We start from the raw sequence: 20083 nt of genomic DNA on the forward strand, positions 1-20083 counted from the left end.
GTTTTTTGTTGTTTTCTCTTCATGCCCCTAGTTCCCCTATTTGGTATATAACCTCAATAATTCTGAAAGCTGCAAGTTGATTTGTAAATTATATTACTCTATAACATGTGAGCCACAAAATTTTGGTTTAGGGTAGGCCATGAAAGAGAGAGACAAACATAGAAGTCATGTCGGAGTGAAATTTTGTTTTTGATATAACCTCAATTTTTTAATGAAAATATGTAACATTACGAGGTGCAAATAAGAGAAAATGTATCGTGTGTCTCTCCAGAATCAATAATGTATTGAATCAAAGGACAAATGTCAAACTACTGTCAAATTTTTTCTCGACTTACGTAAATTTTGTCAAAGCCTACCCTAAATAAAAATTAATTCTCCTTTAGCTGTAAGATGGAGGGTGAATTAGTTGAGATCAGCATAAACCATAAAGGTATAAATTTGGCAGCCTCTGTAACTGTAGAAGAGGCGAATATTTTGTTGAATGGTGAGTGTATTCTTTTAAAAACTATTTTAATTTGCATTTTCTCTTTCAAAACTTGTATAGAAATAGTTTTTTGTGTATTCATAGATGCAGCCGCAGCTGATAAGTACGCAGAAGCGCTTTTGTTAGAGCAAACACCTGCACCCAAAGATCTGCATGGTGTTAAACCAAATGACAACAATCTTAATTTAAGAGATGCAACAAATTTATATTTAAGCCCCAAAACTACTTAGAATGACCGTTTTAATGATCGAAAAACTCAAAAAGTCTCCTTTGGCAAAAGATTGCTCAATAGGGAGCTGAAAAATGTATGCAAAAATTTGCTAATTTACAAAGGATGTATATGAAATATATATCAAGCACATGAAAACAACAGGGACTCAAAAAAAAAATCCTCCACCCTACTTTAACGAAACACATGTGGGACTTAAATATAATTTCATACAAATATTGACGATTAAATTATTTTAAAGGTTTCGAATTAGGCTTATTAATTGAGCTAATCGCTTCCCATCCCCAAATACACGATATGAAGGAAAAAGTTTCAAAGATGCCAGAGTGAAAGAAAACACATGGGAGGAGATAAGCATTGTCCTGGAGACTACCTTAGAAAAATGTAAAAGAGTGTGGAAAAATTTGCATGACCGTTTTAGTAAAGAAAAAAGGTATCCATAAAAAACGTTTGGATTATAATTTAAAATTTGATATAATTGAGAGTGTTTAAGATTTGGGTAATTTTGGAAGAGCAAATAAATTAGGAAATCCCTAAGTGTCCTGGAAGTCCTGGAAAATGCTGCTATGTTAGCCGGATTTACGGTTTCTCAACTTCAAGTCGAATTTACACATAGAAAACGTTTTTCAATCCAAAAATTGTTATTATAATTCTATTCTATAACTTATTAAGTCTTAAGTACGTAGATCAATTCATGGAAAACGTAACCTTTAAAAAATGATTTTTTCCCGCCGCGGCTCCACTCTGTGCGTCGTAGAGACAAGAGACTGCAAGATCTACAATCCGAAATTGGTGCAAGCATCTCTGCAATAGGAAGAACCCTTGCATTAATTTTGAACAAACAAGGGGAAAGAGAAGATCTTACCATTGTGGAGTTTGCATTTCAGAGAATCTGTGGCCAGGAGGCAACATCAAACCACAAAAACAACTCTCAAACATTTTAAAACTAAACACTTCAAACTTGAAGGCACTAGGACTGTAGCAAGACTAATCACTAAAAAATGTTTTTTTGCAACAATCGATCTAAAAGATGCATATTTTCTCATTTATATTGTAAAAAGCTGCAAAAAAAAATTGCGTTTTAAGTTTAATGGCCTTTTGGTCTTAGTTGCGCTCCATACATCTTCACTAAATTAATGAAGTCAGTAATAACATGTCTTAGACAGGAAGGGTTTATATCTAAAGTTGGGTTTTATTATGAATTGGACCGTGTTAAGATATTTGTTGACACCAAACACCAACTAGGAACCAGCAAGTGAGGGAAACCGAAAGAAACGCCGTTGACACACTTGGCTTTCCACTGTGTCAATTGTCCTACCGCCGTGTCACTTGCCATTCAACGCTCGTCAACCAGTGGTCTTCGACCCTCTAGTCAATCCCTCAAGCACGCTGAGCCGTTTTTGCACATTAAGTTCAATATGAGTTAGATTTATTAAAGCCTGTCATTCTAACGTCAATTAAGTTACAGTGGACCTGATTGTTTATACAAAATTCAAAGGAGAAAACTTAAACTGGTCTCTTAGCAACTCGCGAGTGTATCCTCCTTGTGATTGGTCAACTTTGTCATGTATTTTCTCAGTTTCTGTTGAAATTATAACTTTTTTTCAGCAATTTACTCAGTCAATGGCAGCCATTAGTTTTTTTTTCTTTGTAGAAGGTCTGAATGAGCCAATTAAACTAATTATCAAAGCGTCGCGATTTCGAAAATTGCATGAAGCTATAGAGGCTGCAGTTAAGGAAGAAAAATCAGCTAGGTAAATTGCAAGATTCTCAAAAATCTAATAATTTAAATCAAAGGTCTCACAACAATCATTTTAATTATAATTCTAATAACACAAATCAAAGACCTTTCACAAATTCAAATCGACAAAATAATTTCTCTCAAAATCCAAATATTAATAATAGTTTTTGTCGATATTGTAAAATAAGGGGTCATGCAATTGATAAATCCGCCAATCCTACAATACCCCAATTACTCTGAAGAATTTATAGTGACTACAGACGCGAGTCAAAATGCAATCGGCGCTGTTTTGTGCAAAAAAGTTCATTTCAATCGTTTAAAGAAATATAATTTAGACAATTTAATCAGAAAACGAAGTATAATTTTTTTTTCTAATTCTTACGATTTTTTTTGCACATCCGAATTGATCCTCGTTTCAATTATTTTCATTACAAATTACAATGAGTGTTTTACTGTCATAACGCTGATTGTGAATCAAATTAATAAGTTAAATACATTATGTACTTTCTATTTTCGATGTTATGACTACATTATGTATTGTATAATTACATCTGAATTAATGTCATTTGTATATATATTTTTTAGCATAGTTCTATCACAAGTTATTTGTATTAATTATGACTTATTTGTTTTTTTATCTCTCAAATTTTTTATTTATATTTTTTAATGTCGTATTACAATTTTTGTATATTTTATATTAGTTATCACTACTATTAGATTTGATGCTTCATATATTGTTTTACTATTGTCTTTATACGTGTTATATTTTTTCTTATTTCACTTTTGTAAAAATTTTGCGGCTAGCGGCTAGAGGGGAGGTTTTGTAATTAATTCTAGCCACCCTCATTCTCATATGATCAATTAGTCACATCTCATAACTCTCCCTTAAGACGGTGTGGGGATGCGACTATTAGCATTTTCTATGAAGTTTAGATTCAAAGCACAACAGAGAAACACAACGGTACACAACAATACTATAAAACATTGCGTCGCAAAAAATGCCTTAAGAATTATCACTTACCCCATTTTAGCCTTTGAGGAGTAACCAAAATTGGTCCTTGAGAATAACGAGGCCCCTGTAAGTTTAAAAAACGAATTTTAGGCGACTTAAACTGAAAATGGAATTTTTAGGCCTCAAGAGCGACCTAAAAGTAAGACTTTTCTGGCCGCAAACATTTTTGGCCGACCAATGGTGGCGCCATCTACCCATAGTTTTGCATATTACATTAAGATACCGATATTACCCCCAATTTTATCATTATTTGGGTAAAATCAAATCGACAAACTGCTGTAAAGTGCAACAAAAACGTGTTTGAAAATAAAAAACATGCCGAAACTGCAAATGTAAATAAAAAAAATATGAACTTTTCTGAAGGAATCATAAATATTTACAATTATTCAGTTGTTATAAATGATTAAATCAATAAATCATAAATAAAAATTAATTAACTTGTAAATTTAATGATGTCGCCTAAAAAATCTAGTGTGTATCACGGCCAAAAAGTGCCATTTTGCCCTCGGCTATCGCCTCGGCCATAAAAAAAGGCTCAGCCGAAAAAGACACGCTTTTTGGCCTTGGTACACAAATAACTATTAAAAACAGAATGAATTAACTTAAACTGTTAGTTTTACCTTAAACATCCAAAATTCTCAGTTGAACTTGGCACTTGCACAAACAACGATAAAAAACAAACATTTTCAAACAAGCCGGGCGAAAAACGGTTAAAACTCTAAAGCATGCTTTACGATAACCTTTATCGTTTGTCACCGAACAAAAACAAAACTGAAGACAAATGCCCTCAATTATTCTTAAATTGCACTAACGAGTTAATCGAAATTGTGGCGAGACACTGAAATAAAACTGCAAATTCCGTTGATACTGGAGAAACAAATTAACTGCGGAGAAAACTTGTAGACTGCCTTTAGCGTTGTGGTTGCCTGCAGCACTGCCAACATTACTCTTGATCCCACTAAATCAAACCGTTTATTACTTTAAAAAAACTACGAAACTTTAACTCGCTTGCACGACACAGATAAATTGATGTCTTGTGGTTCATTGAATCGTGAGAATCTTAGGTGAGAATTACAATTGCAAAGAATTGAGCAGTTATTTCTAGAGAGGCACTACCAACATATTTGGCAAAAATGACCAGGAAGCTGTTTGGTGTTTTATCTGTCACTTGTCAAAACTGTGTAAACATAACCTCAAGTTTTTAAATGATGAAATGATCAAAAACTACAATTGGAAAGGTAAATAATAACCGGAATTTTAACCCAATTTACGTATCTCTTTGTAGGCATTACTTTATTAAAAGTGAAGACAAATCTTCAAAACGCAGTTATTTCCAGAGAGACACTACCAACATATTTGGCAAAAATGACCAGGAAGCAATTTGGTGTTTTATCTGTCACTTGTCAAAACTGTGTAAACATAACCTCAAGTTTTTAAATGATGAAATGATCAAAAACTACAATTGGAAAGGTAAATAATAACCCGGAATTTTAACCAAATTTACGTATCTCTTTGTAGGCTATTAAAAGTGAAGACAAATCTTCAAAACGTAGTTTATCATGTAAAACCAAAGCAGAAGCGCTAAGGCAAAACAAACTCCGACAAAAAACTACAGTTTCAATGCACGTTTGTTTATTTTTGGTCCAATTTTCCTTAAATTTTCCTTTGTGTTCAGGCAACCAACAATACATCTTATCTAAAATCTTTGGTAAACAACGTCACAGTTTTTCACTGCAAAAAACTGTTTTGAAATAGAATCATGGCGCGCTCATTTCCCACTCGACCAGTTATCGGTTTCTCATAGACAAGGTCACCTCCATAGACAGTCGCCACCTTCACCTTATAGCATGATGTCGTTCAAAAGAGTGACTCACGTAATTTTCGACTTGGATGGTCTAATCCTAGGTAAATAAAACTTGTTTAATGAAGAGCTCATTGAAACTTCCAGAGTCCGAGTCTCTTTACAGGAAGGCAATTGGTGACATTGCCGCCAAGTACAACCAAGAATACACCAATGAGATCCAATTAAAAATCTTGGGGACGACGGAGCCCAACACTGCCAGAATCGCTATAAAAGAAATGAATCTACCGATAACTTCCGACCAGTTCATTGAAATGTACCACGAGAAAGTAAAAGAGTACTTGAAGCACCCAACCCTGATGCCAGGTACTTGAGATCGACTAAAGTCGCCACTATACTAATGTCATCTTCAGGGGCAAAAGAACTCATTGAACACCTTCACAAACACGAGATACCGATCGCCGTGGCGACGTCTTCCGGTCAAGACATGTACGTCTTGAAGGTACAAGACCATCTTCAACTCATGGGTCTCTTCCACCACATTGTGTGTGGGAGTTCTGACCCACAGGTAAAAAATGGGAAACCAGCGCCGGATATCTTCCTTGTTTGTGCGTCTAGATTTGATGACAACCCCAAACCAGAACAGGTGTTTACTTTCTTTACTTTCTCCTTTATAACTGTGATTAGTGTTTGGTGTTTGAAGATGCTCCCAATGGTGCCAAGGGCGCCGTGGCGGCAGGGATGCAGGTAGTCTTAGTTCCCGAACCTGAGGTCCCGGAAAGTTTGAGGAAGCCTGCGACTTTGGTGTTGAATTCGCTGAAGGAGTTTAAACCGGAAGCTTTTGGGCTGCCGGCGTTTTGATATTGCAGGAAGGCCGCCGTGAAACTAAGCAATCATTACCACCAAATACACGTAATAATTATTGTAAACTATAAACTGCCTAAAGAGTATAAATGGTGCAAAGAATATTTTACTTTGAGTTTCTAAAAAATGTCTTCAAAGTCTTTCAGAGTCTCTAAAATCTAAAAAGTGTCTTCAAAGAGTGTCTGAGTAGTCTTAAATAGTCTAAGAGTGTCTAAAGATTCTCAAGAGAGTCTATAGAGTCTAAATAGTCTAATGATTTTTTTACTTTGAATCCCCAAAGATTGTCTAAAGAATCTGAGGATTCTTTAAAGAATGCATAATCAGATTCCGAAGATTGTCTAAGGAGTCTAAAAAGTGTTTAAAGAATTCAAATAAGAATTTAAACAATTTCAGTTCTTCTAGAACCCCTGAGGAGTCTTAAATAGTCTAAAGTGTCTAAAGAATATAAAGATCCTCTAAAAATTCTCTAGAGGACACAAAGAATCTAAAGAATGTTTAATAGGATTGCTAAAGAGTCTAAAGTTTGTTTAAAGAATGCTTTTATAGAGTTTTTAAGCGTTTCTAAAATCTAAAGAGTCTAAAGATAGTGAGTGAAGTAATTTAAAAAGTGTCTCTATGGAGTCTAAACAGTCTAAAGAATTTTTTACTTCATGTCTCAAACAGCCTAAAGTGTCTAAAAGAATCTATATAAATTATAAAGAAATAAAATATAAAGAATGTTTGAAAGATTCTTTGTGGTTTTCTAAGGAGTTTTTAACAGTTTCTAAAATCCCAAAGGTCTCTAGATCAAAAAAGTGTCTCTAGATTTTTTTACTTTCAGTACTACTTTGAGTGTTATAAAGAATTTCTAAATAATGTCTAAAGAGTCTTGCAGAGTTTTTAAAGCATAAAGAGTGTCTCTGGAGTCTTAACAGTCTAAAAATGTTTTACTTCGAGGCTCTCAAAAATGTCTAAAGAGTCTAAAGTTTGTTTGAAGAATGTCTTTCCAGTGACTAAAGAGTCTTTAAAAATCAAAGCAGTCTAAAAATTTAAAGTCCAAAGATTCTAAACTGGGTTTAAAGAGTTTAAACTATAGAAAGCCTAAAGAGTAATTATGTGTACAGAATCTAAATAAGAACCTAACGATTTCTGATGGAGTTTAAACTATTAATATCTTAATACAAAGTTTTGTTTTACTTTGATCCTTTAAAGAGTATAAAGAAAATTTAAAAGGGTCTTTAAGCGTGTCTAAAGAGCCCATGTTTAAAGATTGTATGAAGAGTGCCTAAGGGGTGTTTAAATGTAGTGTTTGTAAAGAGTCTAAAATTGTTTGAAAAATGGATAAGAAGTTTTTAAATTAATTTTAAAGGGCTAAAGAGTATTTTAAAAAGTATAAAAAGTGTCTACAGAGTGTCTAAAGTGGTCAAAAGAGTAAAGAATCGATGACTAAAAAGTCATATAGAGTCAAAGGATTGTCTAAAAAGTCTAAACATTGTTTGAAGCATGCCTAAAGGAAATTAAAAAAAAATCTAAAGCGTGTATAAATAGTCTAAAAAGAGTGTCTAAAAATCTAAAAAGTCTATGTCTAAAGAATCTAAAAAATGCCTAAAGACCCCAAAGAGTGTGTGAAATGTCTAAAAGACTAAAGAATTCAATGAGTCATAGAGAGTTGAAGGATTGTCTTAAAAGTTTAAATATTGTATGAAGAATGAAGGGAATCTTAAAAAAGACTAAAGAGTGTCTGAGGGGTATAAAAATTCTCTAAAGAATGTCTAAAGAGCCTAAAGAATGTCTAAAGAGTCTAAAGAATGTCTAAGGAGTCTAAAAAATCTAAAAAGTGTCTTATGAGTTTAAAAAGAGTGCCTAACGAGTCTACAGACTGTCTAAAGAGTCCAAAAAACTAAAACCCAAAGAGACATGGAAAGATTAAAAAGTCTAATGCCCAAAAGGAGTCTTAAAAAAGTCTAAACAATGTCTAAGGAGTCTTAAAAAAGGTGTCTGAAGAGTGTTCAAAATACCTAACAGTATTCTTAAAAGAATCTAGAGAGTTTAAAGAGCGTCCAAAGTGTCTAAAGAGTCTCTAGAGTCTTCAAAATGTACAAAAAGTCTAAATATTGCTTAAAGAATGCTTAAACTGAGTCTAAAAACAGACTAATAAAGAATGTCTAAATGGTGTCAAGAGTCTACAAAATGTCTAAGAAGACTAAAAAGTCTAAAGAATTTAAAAAATGCCTAAAGAGTACCAATCGAAAAAGTCTAAAAAGTGTCTAAAGAGTCTAAAAAAAGTCAAAACAGTCTACAGAATGTCTAAGAAGTTTAAAAAGTCGAAAGAATCTAAAAAATGCCTAAAGAGTACCGATCGGAAAAGTCTAAAAGGTGTCTAAAGAGTCGAAAAAATATCTAAAGTGTCCAAAAGACTAAAGAATCCAAAGAGTCATAGAGAGTCAAAGAATTGTCTTAAAAGTCTAAATATTGTATTAAGAATGCCTGAAGGAAATCTTAAAAAGATTTAAAAGTGCCTAAAGAGTCTAAAGAATGTCTGAGAAATATAAAAAGCCAAAAGAGTCTAAAAAGTGTCAAGAGTCTACAGAATGTCTAAGAAGTCTAAAAAATCTAAAGAATCTAAAAAATGCCGAAAGAGGACCAATTGGAAAAGTCTAAAAAGTGTCTAAAGAGTCTAAAAAGTGTCAAAAGAGTCTGCATAATGTCTAAGAAGTCTAAAGAATTTAAAAAATGCCTTAAGAGTACCAATCGGAAAAGTCTAAAAAGTGTCTAAAGACTCTACAGTGTCTAAATAGTCCAAAACACTAAAGAACTCAAAGAGTCATGCAGAGACTAAAAACTCTAAATATTGTTTAAAGAATGCCCAAAACGAGTCTTAAAAAAGTCTAATGAGTGTCTAAGGAGTCTAAAAAGGGGCGTCCCAAGAGTGTAAAAAGAGTTATAGAAAATCGAAGGAGCATCTAAACAGTCCAAATACTGTTTGAAGAATGCTAAAAGAGTTTCTTAATAAAGTTTAACGCGTATCTAAAAAGTGTCTAAGGAATCTAAACATTTTAAAGAGTGGCGAGTCAAGAGTGTCCAAAAGATTAAAAAACCTACAAAACCATAGAACAACAAAAGAGTCGCTAAAAAGTCTAAATATTGTTTGAAGAATGCCTAACAGTATTCTTAAAACAGTCTAAAGAGTTTAAAGAGCGTCCAAAGTGTCTAAAGAGTCTCACGAGTCTTCAAAATGTACAAAAAGTCTAAATATTGCTTAAAGAATGCTTAAACTGAGTCTAAAAACAGACTAAAGAATGTCTAAATGGTGTATAAAAAGTGTTTAAAGAGACTCTAGAGTGCCCAAAAGGTCTAAATGTTGTTTGAAGAATGCTTAAATGAAGTCTAAAGAGAGTTTAAAGAGTGTCTAAGGAATGTCTAAACAGGCTAAGTAAAGCTTCCATTGCAAAAAGTCCAAAGATTCTAAAGTGGGTTTAAAGAGTTTAGAAAACTACTATAGGAAGCCTAAAAAGTAATTATAAAGAATATAAATAAGAATCTAAAGATTTTCGATGGAGTTTAAACTATTATACAGTCATAATCTAAAGTTTTTATTTTGAGTTTGACCCTCCAAAGAGTATAAAGAATTTTTAAAAAAGATCATTAAGCGTGTCTAAATAGTCAAAATTTAAAGAGTCTAAAATGGACAAAAGTTGGATGAAGTCTGCGTATTGATTTCTTGATTAGACAACCACCAATACACGCCGCCAAACTAATCAATTCTTATCACTATCACCACAAATAAACGCTGTAATTACGACCATATAATCCCCGTTTCGGTCTGCTTAACACCAAAAGTAAACATGTTTATTAAGCTTCACCTTAATCCTCAATTGATTTCACAGTTTATCGCGTCTCAACCTGCAAAATGTCGTTCAAAAAAGTGACACACGTAATTTTCGACCTCGATGGCACTCTTCTGGGTAAATAAAAACAAATCCTGTCTTCAAGCACTGTAGAAATGACTTCCAGATACTGAATCCGTGTACGAAGATGTCATCCGTCAGATGGCAGCCGAAGAAGGCAAAGTCTACACCCAGGAGACCCGTTTGAAACTCATGGGGACGACAGAAGAAACCACTGCGAAAATCGCCGTGGAAGGGGTTGGTTTACCATACACCCCCGAGAAATTCCTGGAAATCTACCATGAGAGAGTTAAAACAGCATTGCAACACCCAAAACTCCTGCCAGGTATTCCCAAACCGCACTCTTCCTCATCTAATCTCACACTTAGGTGCAAAGGAACTAGTTGAACACTTCCACACCCACAAGATTCCGCTAGCCGTGGCGACATCTTCCGCCAAAAACATCCTCGATATTAAGATCCAGGATCACTTGGAGTTGATGGGTTTGTTCCACCACATCGTGTGTGGAAGCACCGATCCTGAGGTCAAACATGGAAAACCGGCGCCAGACATCTTCCTGGTCTGCGCGTCTAGATTTGACGATAATCCTAAACCTGAGGAGTGCTTGGTTTTTGAAGACGCTCCTAATGGCGCGCTGGGTGCTAGAGCAGCTGGAATGCAAGTAGTTCTAGTTCCTGACCCCCGAGTATCGGAAGAACTAAAGAAGCCGGCGACTTTGGTGCTGCACTCGCTGACGGAGGTCAAACCGGAGCTCTTCGGGCTCCCACCGCGGAACACTAGGTGAGTAAAAACCACACAAACCTCATAAAACTGGTTTTCTTTCAGCGCATCGAAGAAGGAGTGTCTCTAGACTTGTTATCTTCTGGAATTAAGTATTTATTTTAAAAGTAGAGGGGGAATAAAGTTGTTTTAGTACACTTAATTAGTTTAATCTTATCGTCATGTCTTTCAAAACCGTCTCCCACGTCATTTTTGACTTTGATGGCCTAATCGTTGGTAAAACCACCATGGCGAGTTCTTACCGCCTCTAGCGTTTTTCTTGCAGACTCCGAGTCCATTTATGACCAAATCTTCACGGAAATCGCAAGAAAATTCGGTAAACAATACACGAGTGAGGTTAAAGTCAAAGTGATGGCCACTCCGGACCCCGTCACTGCTAAAATTTGCATAGAAGACATGCAGCTGCCATATACAATTGCGGAGTTCTTGGAGGTGCTCGCCGTCAGAGAAAAAGAACTTTTACGGCACCCTAAATTGATGCCAGGTCTGTGGTTCAGCCCGAATGTCAGAGAAACAAAGAGTGCCTGAGGAGTCTTAAGGAGTGTCCACACTAAAACAACATAGACAACATTTACGGGTTTCTTGAAATGTCCTTAAATACTCCTGAAAGTTTCGGTTTACTTGAATTAGCATATTAAGAAGCGGAATAGAAGAACAAAAGTTGCTCTTTGTTGCTTTGGTGTGGAGGTTTCTTAAAGAGAAAAATTGTGTCAATGTATCAAGAGTGTATCTAAAGAGTCTAAATTTTGTGCATTTAAAGAGGCTCAAAAATGTCCAAAGCGACATAGAGAGTCGCAGGAGTGTCTAGAAAGTATAAATATTGTGTTATAGTGTAAATATTGTTAGAAGTCTTAAGAGTGTCGAAAGTGTCTTAATAAGTGTCTACATAGTGTTAAGAGTATCTAAAGAGTGTAAAGAGTGCCTAAAAAGTCTACAGAGTGACTAAAGTGTTCAAAAGAGAAAAGAATCTATGGCGAGTCATAAAGAGTCCAAGGATTGTCTAAAAAGTCTAAAAATTGTTTCCTAAAGAGAATTTAAAAAAAAACTAAAGAATTTCGAAAGCTTGTATAAATAGTTTAAAAAGTCTAAAAAGAGTGTTTAAGGAATATAAAAATTAAAAAGAGTCTAAAAAGTGTCAAGAGTGTACAGAATGTCTAAGAAGACTAAAAAGTCTAAAGAATCTAAAAAATGCCTAAAGAGTACCAATCGGAAAAGTCTAAAAAGTATCTAAAGAATCTACAAAAGGTCAAAAGAGTCTACAGAATGTCTAAGAAGTCTAAAAAGTCTAAAAAATCTAAAAAATGCCAAAAGGGTACCAATCGGAAAAGTCTAAAAAGTGTCTAAACAGTCGAAAAAATGTCTAAAGTGTCCAAAAGACTAAAGAATCCAAAGAACCATAGAGAGTCGAAGAATTGTCTTAAAAGTCTAAATATTGTATGAAGAATGCATGAAGGAAATCTTAAGAAGATTTAAGAGTGCCTAAAGAGTCTAAAGAGTGTCTGAGGAATATAAAAAGTCAAGAGTCTAAAAAGTGTCAAGAGTGTACAGAATGTCTAAGAAGACTAAAAAGTCTAAAGAATCTAAAAAATGTCTAAAGAGTACCAATCGGAAAAGTCTAAAAAGTGTCTAAATAAGAGTCTAAAAAAAGTCAAAATAGTCTACAGAATGCCTAAGAAGTCTAAAAAGTCGAAAGAATCTAAAAAATGCCTAAAGAGTACCTATCGGAGAAGTCTAAAAAGTGTCTAAAAAGTCGAAAAAATATCTAAAGTATTCAAAAGGCTAAAGAATCCAAAGAGTCATAAAGAGTCAAAGAATTGTCTTAAAAGTCTAAAAAGAATTGTCTTAAAAGCCTAAATATTGTATGAAAAATGCTTGAAGGGAATCTTAAAAAGATTTAAGAGTGCCTAAAGAGTCTAAAGAGTGTCTGAGGAATATAAAGAGTCTAAAAAGTGTCAAGAGTGTACAGAATGTCTTTAAAAGACTAAAAAGTCTAAAGAATCTAAAAAATGCCTAAAGAGTGCCAATCGGAAAAGACTAAAAAGTGTCTAAAGAGTCTAAAAAAAGTCAAAATAGTCAACAGAATGCCTAAGAAGTCTAAAAAGTCGAAAGAATCTAAAAAATGCGTAAAGAGTACCGATAGGAAAAGTCTAAAAGAAGTCAAAATAGTCTACAGAATGCCTAAGAAGTATAAAAAGTCGAAAGAATCTAAAAAATGCCCAAAGAGTACCGATCGGAAAAGTCTAAAAAGTGTCTAAAGAGTCGAAAAAATATCTAAAGTATTCAAAAGACTAATGAATCCAAAGAGTCATAAAGTGTCAAATAATTGTCTTAAAAGTCTAAATATTGTATGAAGAATGCCTGAAGAAAATCTTAAAAAGATTTAAGAGTGCCTAAAGAGTCTAAAGAGTGTCTGAGGAATATAAAAAGTCAAGAGTCTAAAAAGTGTCAAGAGTGTACAGAATGTCTAAGAAGACTAAAAAGTCTAAAGAATCTAAAAAATGTCTGAAGAGCACCAATCGGAAAAGACTAAAAAGTGTCTAAAGAGTCTAAAAAAAGTCAAAAGAGTCTACAGAATGTCTAAGAAGTCTAAAAAGTCTAAATAATCTAAAAAATGCCTTAAGAGTACCGATCGGAAAAGTCTAAAAGGTGTCTAAAGAGTCGAAAAAAATATCTAAGTATCCAAAAGACTAAAGAATCCAAAGAGTCAAAGAATTGTCTTAAAAGTCTAAAGATTGTATGAAGAATGCCTGAAGGAAATCTTAAAAAGATTTAAGAGTGCCTAAAGAGTCTAAAGTGTGTCTGGGGAATATAAAAAGTCAAAAGAGTCTAAAAAGTGTCAAGAGTGTACAGAATGTCTAAGAAGACTAAAAGTCTAAAGAATCTAAAAAATGCCTAAAGAGTACCAATCGGAAAAATCTAAAGTGTCTAAAGAATGTAAAAAATGTCAAAAGAGTCTACAGAAGTCTAAAAAGTCTAAAGAATGTAAAAAATGCCTAAAGAATACCGATCGGAAAAGTCTAAAAGGTGTCTAAAGAGTCGAAAAAATATCTATAGTATCCAAAAGACTAAAGAATCCAAAGAGTCAAAGAATTGTCTTAAAAGTCTAAAGATCGTATGAAGAATGCCTGAAGGAAATCTTAAAAAGATTTAAGAGTGCCTAAAGAGTCTAAAGAGTGTCTGAGGAATATAAAAAGTCAAAAGAGTCTAAAAACTGTCAAGAGTGTACAGAATGTCTAAGAAGACTAAAAAGTCTAAAGAATCTAAAAAATGCCTAAATAGCACCAATCGGAAAAGTCTAAAAATTGTCTAGAGTCTAAAAAAAGTCAAAATAGTCTACAGAATGTCTAAGAAGTCTAAAGAATCTAAAAAATGCCTTAAGAGTACCAATCGGAAAAGTCTAAAGTGTCTAAAGAGTGCCTAAAGACTCTCCAGTATCTAAATAGTCCAAAACATTAAAGAACTCAAAGCGTCATGCAGAGACTAAAAACTCTAAATAATGTTTAAAGAATGCCCAAAAGGAGTCGTAAAAAGGTCTAAGGAAGGAGTATCTAAAAAGTCCAAATACTGTTTGAAGAATGCTAAAAGAGATGCTTAATAAAGTTTAACGCATATACTAAAAAGTGTCTCAAGAGTGTCCAAAAGATTAAAAAACCGACAGAATCATAGAACAAAGGAGTCGCTAAAAAGTCTAAATATTGATTGAAGAATGCCAAACAGTATTCTTAAAACAGTCTAAAGAGTTTAAAGAGCGTCTGAAGTGTCTAAAGAGTCTCTAAAGTGTAGAAACGGTCTAAATATTGCCTAAATGAAACTAAAAAAAAGACTAAAGAGTGTCTAAAGAGTCTAGTGTCCAAAAAGCCTAAGTATTGTTTGAAGAATGCTTAAATGGAGTCTAAAGAAAGTTTAAAGGATGTCTAAGGAATGTCTAAACAGGTAAAGTGAAGCCTGCATTGCAAAAAGTGGCAAAAACATGCATGTTTTGAGACGTCATGCTTCTTGTATAGTTTTCAGAATTCCATGGTTGTGCCTACAGCCTAAAGAATGTTTAAAGAGTCTTAAAAACCATCTAAATATTATTTCAACAAAAGCAACTTTTCAGGTGCGAAAAGACTCATTGAACATCTCCACGAAAATAAAATCCCAATCGCCATTGCCACATCATCATCCCAAGAGTTTTTTACCCACAAAACGCAAGATCATCTAGAGCTGCTGTCACGTTTTCACCACGTGGTTTGTGGATGCTCAAATCCAGAAGTGAAGAACGGAAAACCAGCCCCAGACATTTACTTAGTTTGTGCTTCTAAGTTTGAAGAGCGACCGCAACCGAATCAGGTAAGAAATGATGCCAAAAAATCGCAAATCTAAGTTGGTTCCAGTGTTTGGTGTTTGAGGACGCCCCTAATGGAGCTATGGGGGCCGTGTCTGCGGGTATGCAAGTGGTGCTGGTCCCAGATCCGGTAATACCGGAAGAATCCAAGAAAATGGCGACTTTGGTGCTCAATTCATTGGAGGAGTTTAGACCGGAAGTATTCGGGCTTCCACCCTTTAAATAATTTATTTAACACTAAATATATACAAGTTGGAGTTAACTCTTGCCCATGCTTCTTACTTTTTTCTTTTCTCTATATATGACTTCCTTCTGGACTGTAAAAAGGATAATTATTTAATGTAAATTCTGTGTAGATTACTTACCGAATGGATCGAAGCGAATGAGCTCCAGTTTATCCGCCAGTCTCTCCCGGATTTGATTAAAAGTGTGGCCGCTGATTACGCTTTCTAACTGCACCATTATGCTCCTGGAGCAAACACCCTGTATACAAACCTAACTTGAGATAAAAATACCTACTTGCTCTTGGCCCTTTTCAACAAAACGTTCGTCACAAACATCTTCGAACTCAAAGTTGACGTTCACATAACCTCTTCTTCGCACATGACGTTTGTTTGACAGTAGTAATGTCAAAGCGCATGCGTGAATTTTCGACGCGTCTCGACGCCAAGGAACACTTCGGCGCGTCTCGACGCCAAGGAACACTTCGACGGTCGTCACAAATAAATAGCTCCCCGTTTAAACCCTAAACTCAAATTTGACGTTCAACATAACCTCTCTCTCGCACGTGACGTTTATTTGACAGTAGTAACGTCAAAGCGCATGCGTGAATTTTCGACGCGTCTCGACGCCAAGGAACACTTCGACGGTCGTCACAAATAAATAGCTCCCTGTTTAAACCCTAAACTCAAATATGACGTTCAACATAACCTCTCTCTCGCACGTGACGTTTATTTGACAGTAGTAATGTCAAAGCGCATGCGTGAATTTTCGAGGCGTCTCGACGCCAAGGAACACTTCGACGGTCGTCACCCTAAACTAAACTAAATTTTTCCCAACCCGGAAGAGTTCGATCCCGATAATGGGAGTTATTCGAATTCGTTTTTACCATTTGGAGGCGGACAAAGAAACTGCATCGGTTCTGAAGTCGCTTATTAGAATCAAAGTTGGATTACAACAAAGATATTTTAATTTTAGAAGAAAACAAAAAATATACTAAAATAGTTACGTTCAAAACTCTTTCACCTCCTTATCAAACTATAATAAATATTAAAATTTAAATATGGGCATAACTGTACTTTAAACTTTATTAAAAAAAGTTAAAAAAATGTTTGCTTCGTTCTAAAGTAAAAGTTTCTAAAATCTCTATTTCTTGTTCTAAAATTTTGTGCTTTGGTGCAGTTAATGAACACTTTAGAAGTGGAAACCTCCATAAATTTCATCGTCATAACTTAAAAATTAACAATGATACAAATTTTAATAAAAAGAAGTTTAAAATTTTTAGGTTTTTTTTCTAAATTAAGTAAAATATTAGTTTTCTCTAAATGTAATACAAAAATGTGGATTCTTGTTGACGGGTCGATCCTCAAATTTAATAACTTTATTGATTTGTCGTAAAATTTAAAACAATACAGTAAATTTGTACCTCAACCTTCCTTCATATATTTCAATATCAGAATTTCCTTTGTCAGCTTTGATATCTTTTCATTTCCCATCTCACAAGCGCGTTTCATTTGGTTGTACTTCACTTGTAAAAGGCTTTCTTCCATGAGTAAATTACACTAAAAACACAAAATAGAACGAACTCAGAAATACCCAAACATTTCTCACCTGAATCTCCACAGAGGTGTTCTGATTGATTTGCCTCACTTCTTTCATCACGTTGCTCTTCTCTTCCGTAAGAATATCACACTAAAACGCAAATTAGAACTCGCAAATCCTTAAACTCTCCTCACCTGAATCTGCAAAGAGGATCCAGTCTTTTGACTGAGTCGTTCTTGTAGAGCCTTCACCTCTTTATCAAGACTTTTCGCTTTTTGTAGAGTGGACTTGTAATCACAGAATTTCTCCCAATCCGCCTGCACAATTTCTGCTTTTCGCTCCTGTTCCCTGAAAATTTCCTCTCGTAATTGCAGAATTTTTTTTATTCGCGACTTGTTTTCCATCTTTAGCGATGCGGTTGCTGGAAAATTCACCCAGTTAAGGAAACTCTATAATTACAACTTACTTTCTTGTTGAGAAGTTATCGTCTGTTTTAGTTGTGGAATTTCAGTTTTCAGCAAATCACACTGCGTACACGCACCTTTCATCTCTTTAAGTACCATCATCTCCTGCAAATACTCTTTGTTCGATCTCTCCAACTGCTCCATCTGTTCTTGCAAGAACGACTTCTCCATGATAAAATACTCGTTGATCAACTCCCGACTTTTCGTGAATTTTCTTTCATTTCGATGAGATTTCAGTCTTGTAAGCGAATTTGGTGTTTTAAAGCATTTTGATTGGACTTGAGGTCCTTCAAGATGTGTTTAAACCGATCCTGCTTGTCTTGTGAGTGTTTGATTAACAACATGTTTTCTTCGTTAATAATCTGTTCAGTAACATTGCACAAGAAGTCCTTCAGTACTGACTCATCTTTATCACAGTTGGATTGCAAGAGTTCAGACCGCAGCTGCTCGTTGTGTTGCACGCATTCCCTCTCGGCGAGTGAAGCCCGCATTTTGAATTGCTCCTTTTCCTCGACTTGTTGCCTTAAACTGTCAATTCGGGAATTTGCGAACTTTAACATTTCCTTTTGTTGTTGGATCTGCTCCTTTTCTTCATTCAACTCCCTCTGAGTCTTCTTCAGTGTTGTCTCCAATTCCGCCACCTGAAAGATTGAGATAATTGGAACTCTTCAAGTCAATGGCTCTTACTTTAGCTTCGCTTTCCAGCAACTGTTTGCGCACGTTGTTAAGCTCCTGGGAGGTTTTACTGAAGATATTCTCCTCGTCTCTTGTAAACGTGACCAGTTCTTTGTAATCCTGCTCGAGGGCTGATAGTGTTTCTTCCCTTAAATTCAAACAATGAAATCACATCAAGAGAATATTTCACACTTACGTTTCATGTGATGTGGGCGATGAAAATATCATTTCATGAGGTGATGACGATAACAGTTCATCATCAAGTATCGGCTCCAACATGGGGGCACACGTATGTCTAAAAAACCCATCCTTCTGACTATACAAAACGCAAATTATACTCACTTTAGTAGCAGATCGAGTGCAGAATTCGCTTCCAAATCTTGAGCACCTAAAATTGAATCAGATTAAGATTCTAGAGTCCATTTTTTTACAAACTTTTGTTGTCTTCGAGAAACTTGGGCGCAGAGTCTTGCAGTAATCTGGTCAGTTTGGAGTCGCGGAAATTTACGTATTCTTGGCCGTCACTCAGCTGCTTGATGACTAGACTTAGAGCCGATCTGAAAGTACGAAGTATTAATTATCTAATTGGAGTAATAAATAATTGTCTCCTAAAATATGTTATTAAATAAATATTTGCTGCGTTCTTGACATTTGACTCTGGAACTTTGAACTTCATTCAGACTCAAATTTATCCATAAAATTTAATCACACTCACTTGTTGATGTGGCCCCCTTCCTTGAGCCTCACCCCCGTCGCCATAGTCTGCGCCACCCGCTCCGACTCCACCAAATTAAGATTCGAAACTTGAACGCAGCCCCCATTATCAAAATCAGTGATTTGCGTCGACTGTATGACCTGAAACTCCGAATTAAGACAAAAAAACGTTAAATTTTCTCTTACAATTTTAAATATCGTGTGTGACCGACTACTGCGAGCATTGCCTTCAGTTGATCCAATGCGCCTGTTCAAGTTTCCACTTCCAATTTAGGCCTTCAATGGAAGAATTTACAAACTCTTTGACCACGTCCGTGTAGATTTCTCCATTAGTTTTGTTCATTTCGAAGATGTGGTCTAAAATTAAGATAAAGATGCGCCCACAACGCAGGAGGACCTTACCAAAAATGTAGCCTTTCCCATATTTAGCCCCTGTTTCGTCCACTTGGAAGATAATATTGCTTTTTACGTAATTACGACCGAGAGAAACAGGCACTAATTGCCCAAAATGGAAAATCTCAAAACTGTTGAAAGTAAGAGCCATTGACTTGAAGAGTTCCAATTATCTCAATCTTTCAGGTGGCAGAATTGGAGACAACAATGAAGAAGACTCAGTGGGAATTGAATGAAGAAAAGGAGCAGATCCAACAACAAAAGGAAATGTTAAAGTTCGCAAATTCCCGAATTGACAGTTTAAGGCAACAAGTCGAGGAAAAGGAGCAATTCAAAATGCGGTCTGAACTCTTGCAATCCAACTGAAGAAAGATGAGTCAGTACTAAAGGAAAATCAACAACTAAAACAGACGATAACTTCTCAACAAGAAAGTAAGTTGTAATTATCGAGTTTCCTTAACTGGGTGAATTTTTCAGCAATCGCATCGCTAAAGATGGTAAACAAGTCTCGAATAAAAAAAATTCTGCAATTACGAGAGGAAATTTTCCAAGAACAGGAGCGAAAAGCAGAAGTTGTGCAGGCGGATTGGGAGAAATTCTGTGATTACAAGTCCACTCTACAAAAAGCGAAAAGTCTTGATAAAGAGGTGAAGGCTCTACAAGAACGACTCAGTCAAAAGACTGGATCCTCTTTGCAGATTCAGGTGAGGAGAGTTTAAGGATTTGCGAGTTCTAATTTGTGTTTTAGTGTGATATTCTTACGGAAGGCAGTATTTTAAAAGAGAAGAGCAACGTGATGAAAGAAGTGAGGCAAATCAATCAGAACACCACTGTGGAGATTCAGGTGAGAAATGTTTGGGTATTTCCGAGGAGGACCTTACCAAAACTGTAGCCTTCCCCATATTTAACCCCTGTTTCGTCCACTTGGAAGATAATATTGCTTTGGGTGGC

The 20083-nt window shown here is 35.2% G+C and overlaps 7 protein-coding genes across 8 annotated transcripts; 4 read left to right on the plus strand and 3 right to left on the minus strand.

Annotated features, from left to right (window-relative positions):
* The first annotated feature begins 4791 nt into the window (after window positions 1-4791).
* LOC148172243 (pseudouridine-5'-phosphatase-like) lies at window positions 4792-6235 on the plus strand. 2 transcript variants are annotated; one of them, XM_088038627.1, is made up of 5 exons: window positions 4792-4936; window positions 4985-5371; window positions 5415-5633; window positions 5681-5913; window positions 5955-6235. In XM_088038627.1, the coding sequence occupies exons 2-5, from the start codon at window positions 5314-5316 to the stop codon at window positions 6126-6128; spliced, it is 684 nt and encodes a 227-aa protein (XP_087894753.1). In that variant the 5' UTR covers window positions 4792-4936; window positions 4985-5313; the 3' UTR covers window positions 6129-6235. The 2 variants fall into 2 exon arrangements, with proteins under 2 accessions (XP_087894753.1, XP_087894754.1); XM_088038628.1 differs by having other exon boundaries at window positions 4795-4936; window positions 5971-6206.
* Window positions 6236-9815: 3580 nt separating this feature from the next.
* Window positions 9816-10935, plus strand: LOC148172244 (putative pseudouridine-5'-phosphatase). Its single transcript, XM_088038665.1, has 5 exons — window positions 9816-9949; window positions 9998-10075; window positions 10125-10343; window positions 10387-10798; window positions 10844-10935. Exons 2-5 carry the CDS (start codon window positions 10021-10023, stop codon window positions 10866-10868), a joined length of 711 nt encoding a protein of 236 aa, XP_087894791.1. The 5' UTR covers window positions 9816-9949; window positions 9998-10020; the 3' UTR covers window positions 10869-10935.
* On the plus strand, window positions 10913-15406 carry LOC148172245 (putative pseudouridine-5'-phosphatase). The gene is made up of 4 exons (XM_088038666.1): window positions 10913-11014; window positions 11064-11282; window positions 14898-15130; window positions 15175-15406. Exons 1-4 carry the CDS (start codon window positions 10960-10962, stop codon window positions 15349-15351), a joined length of 684 nt encoding a protein of 227 aa, XP_087894792.1. The 5' UTR covers window positions 10913-10959; the 3' UTR covers window positions 15352-15406.
* Window positions 15339-16059, minus strand: mRpL33 (mitochondrial ribosomal protein L33). Its single transcript, XM_088038667.1, has 3 exons — window positions 15645-16059; window positions 15491-15594; window positions 15339-15442 (listed from the first exon to the last, which is right to left on the minus strand). The coding sequence occupies exons 1-3, from the start codon at window positions 15683-15685 to the stop codon at window positions 15384-15386; spliced, it is 204 nt and encodes a 67-aa protein (XP_087894793.1). The 5' UTR covers window positions 15686-16059; the 3' UTR covers window positions 15339-15383.
* A 651-nt stretch (window positions 16060-16710) lies between these two features.
* Window positions 16711-17521, minus strand: LOC148172247 (uncharacterized). The gene is made up of 4 exons (XM_088038889.1): window positions 17353-17521; window positions 17081-17307; window positions 16956-17036; window positions 16711-16906 (listed from the first exon to the last, which is right to left on the minus strand). Exons 1-4 carry the CDS (start codon window positions 17519-17521, stop codon window positions 16772-16774), a joined length of 612 nt encoding a protein of 203 aa, XP_087895015.1. The 3' UTR covers window positions 16711-16771.
* A 62-nt stretch (window positions 17522-17583) lies between these two features.
* On the minus strand, window positions 17584-18823 carry LOC148172248 (centromere-associated protein E-like). The gene is made up of 6 exons (XM_088038887.1): window positions 18741-18823; window positions 18461-18582; window positions 18368-18413; window positions 18222-18320; window positions 18038-18173; window positions 17584-17991 (listed from the first exon to the last, which is right to left on the minus strand). Exons 1-6 carry the CDS (start codon window positions 18782-18784, stop codon window positions 17584-17586), a joined length of 855 nt encoding a protein of 284 aa, XP_087895013.1. The 5' UTR covers window positions 18785-18823.
* An 803-nt stretch (window positions 18824-19626) lies between these two features.
* Window positions 19627-20024, plus strand: LOC148172249 (uncharacterized). The gene is made up of 2 exons (XM_088038891.1): window positions 19627-19836; window positions 19881-20024. The coding sequence occupies exons 1-2, from the start codon at window positions 19627-19629 to the stop codon at window positions 20022-20024; spliced, it is 354 nt and encodes a 117-aa protein (XP_087895017.1).
* The last annotated feature ends 59 nt before the right edge of the window (window positions 20025-20083 follow it).

Source organism: Gnatocerus cornutus, chromosome 6 (genome assembly GCF_029298725.1).
Source record: "Gnatocerus cornutus isolate USDA-ARS CGAHR chromosome 6, icGnaCorn1.1, whole genome shotgun sequence".
Taxonomy (NCBI): domain Eukaryota; kingdom Metazoa; phylum Arthropoda; class Insecta; order Coleoptera; family Tenebrionidae; genus Gnatocerus; species Gnatocerus cornutus.

Excerpts from the sequence above, each read along its gene's own strand:
- LOC148172243 (XM_088038627.1), top strand. The coding sequence starts at position 5,314 with ATGATGTCGTTCAAAAGAGTGACTCACGTAATTTTCGACTTGGATGGT. Across the intron at positions 5,634-5,680 it reads GCACCCAACCCTGATGCCAG|GGGCAAAAGAACTCATTGAA; the intron begins GTACTTGAGATC and ends TGTCATCTTCAG. Across the intron at positions 5,914-5,954 it reads ACAACCCCAAACCAGAACAG|TGTTTGGTGTTTGAAGATGC; the intron begins GTGTTTACTTTC and ends AACTGTGATTAG.
- LOC148172244 (XM_088038665.1), top strand. The coding sequence starts at position 10,021 with ATGTCGTTCAAAAAAGTGACACACGTAATTTTCGACCTCGATGGCACT. Across the intron at positions 10,344-10,386 it reads ACACCCAAAACTCCTGCCAG|GTGCAAAGGAACTAGTTGAA; the intron begins GTATTCCCAAAC and ends TCTCACACTTAG. Across the intron at positions 10,799-10,843 it reads CTCCCACCGCGGAACACTAG|CGCATCGAAGAAGGAGTGTC; the intron begins GTGAGTAAAAAC and ends GTTTTCTTTCAG.
- LOC148172245 (XM_088038666.1), top strand. The coding sequence starts at position 10,960 with ATGTCTTTCAAAACCGTCTCCCACGTCATTTTTGACTTTGATGGCCTA. Across the intron at positions 11,015-11,063 it reads CTTTGATGGCCTAATCGTTG|ACTCCGAGTCCATTTATGAC; the intron begins GTAAAACCACCA and ends TTTTTCTTGCAG. Across the intron at positions 11,283-14,897 it reads GCACCCTAAATTGATGCCAG|GTGCGAAAAGACTCATTGAA; the intron begins GTCTGTGGTTCA and ends GCAACTTTTCAG.
- mRpL33 (XM_088038667.1), bottom strand. The coding sequence starts at position 15,685 with ATGTTTGTGACGAACGTTTTGTTGAAAAGGGCCAAGAGCAA. Across the intron at positions 15,595-15,644 it reads TTGAAAAGGGCCAAGAGCAA|GAGCATAATGGTGCAGTTAG; the intron begins GTAGGTATTTTT and ends TGTTTGCTCCAG. Across the intron at positions 15,443-15,490 it reads CATTCGCTTCGATCCATTCG|TCCAGAAGGAAGTCATATAT; the intron begins GTAAGTAATCTA and ends TCCTTTTTACAG.
- LOC148172247 (XM_088038889.1), bottom strand. The coding sequence starts at position 17,521 with ATGGAGAAGTCGTTCTTGCAAGAACAGATGGAGCAGTTGGAGAGATCG. Across the intron at positions 17,037-17,080 it reads GATCCTCTTTGCAGATTCAG|TGTGATATTCTTACGGAAGA; the intron begins GTGAGGAGAGTT and ends TTTGCGTTTTAG. Across the intron at positions 16,907-16,955 it reads ACACCTCTGTGGAGATTCAG|TGTAATTTACTCATGGAAGA; the intron begins GTGAGAAATGTT and ends TTGTGTTTTTAG.
- LOC148172248 (XM_088038887.1), bottom strand. The coding sequence starts at position 18,784 with ATGGCGACGGGGGTGAGGCTCAAGGAAGGGGGCCACATCAACAA. Across the intron at positions 18,583-18,740 it reads GAAGGGGGCCACATCAACAA|ATCGGCTCTAAGTCTAGTCA; the intron begins GTGAGTGTGATT and ends TCGTACTTTCAG. Across the intron at positions 18,321-18,367 it reads GCACTCGATCTGCTACTAAA|ACATACGTGTGCCCCCATGT; the intron begins GTGAGTATAATT and ends TGGGTTTTTTAG.
- LOC148172249 (XM_088038891.1), top strand. The coding sequence starts at position 19,627 with ATGGTAAACAAGTCTCGAATAAAAAAAATTCTGCAATTACGAGAGGAA. Across the intron at positions 19,837-19,880 it reads GATCCTCTTTGCAGATTCAG|TGTGATATTCTTACGGAAGG; the intron begins GTGAGGAGAGTT and ends TTTGTGTTTTAG.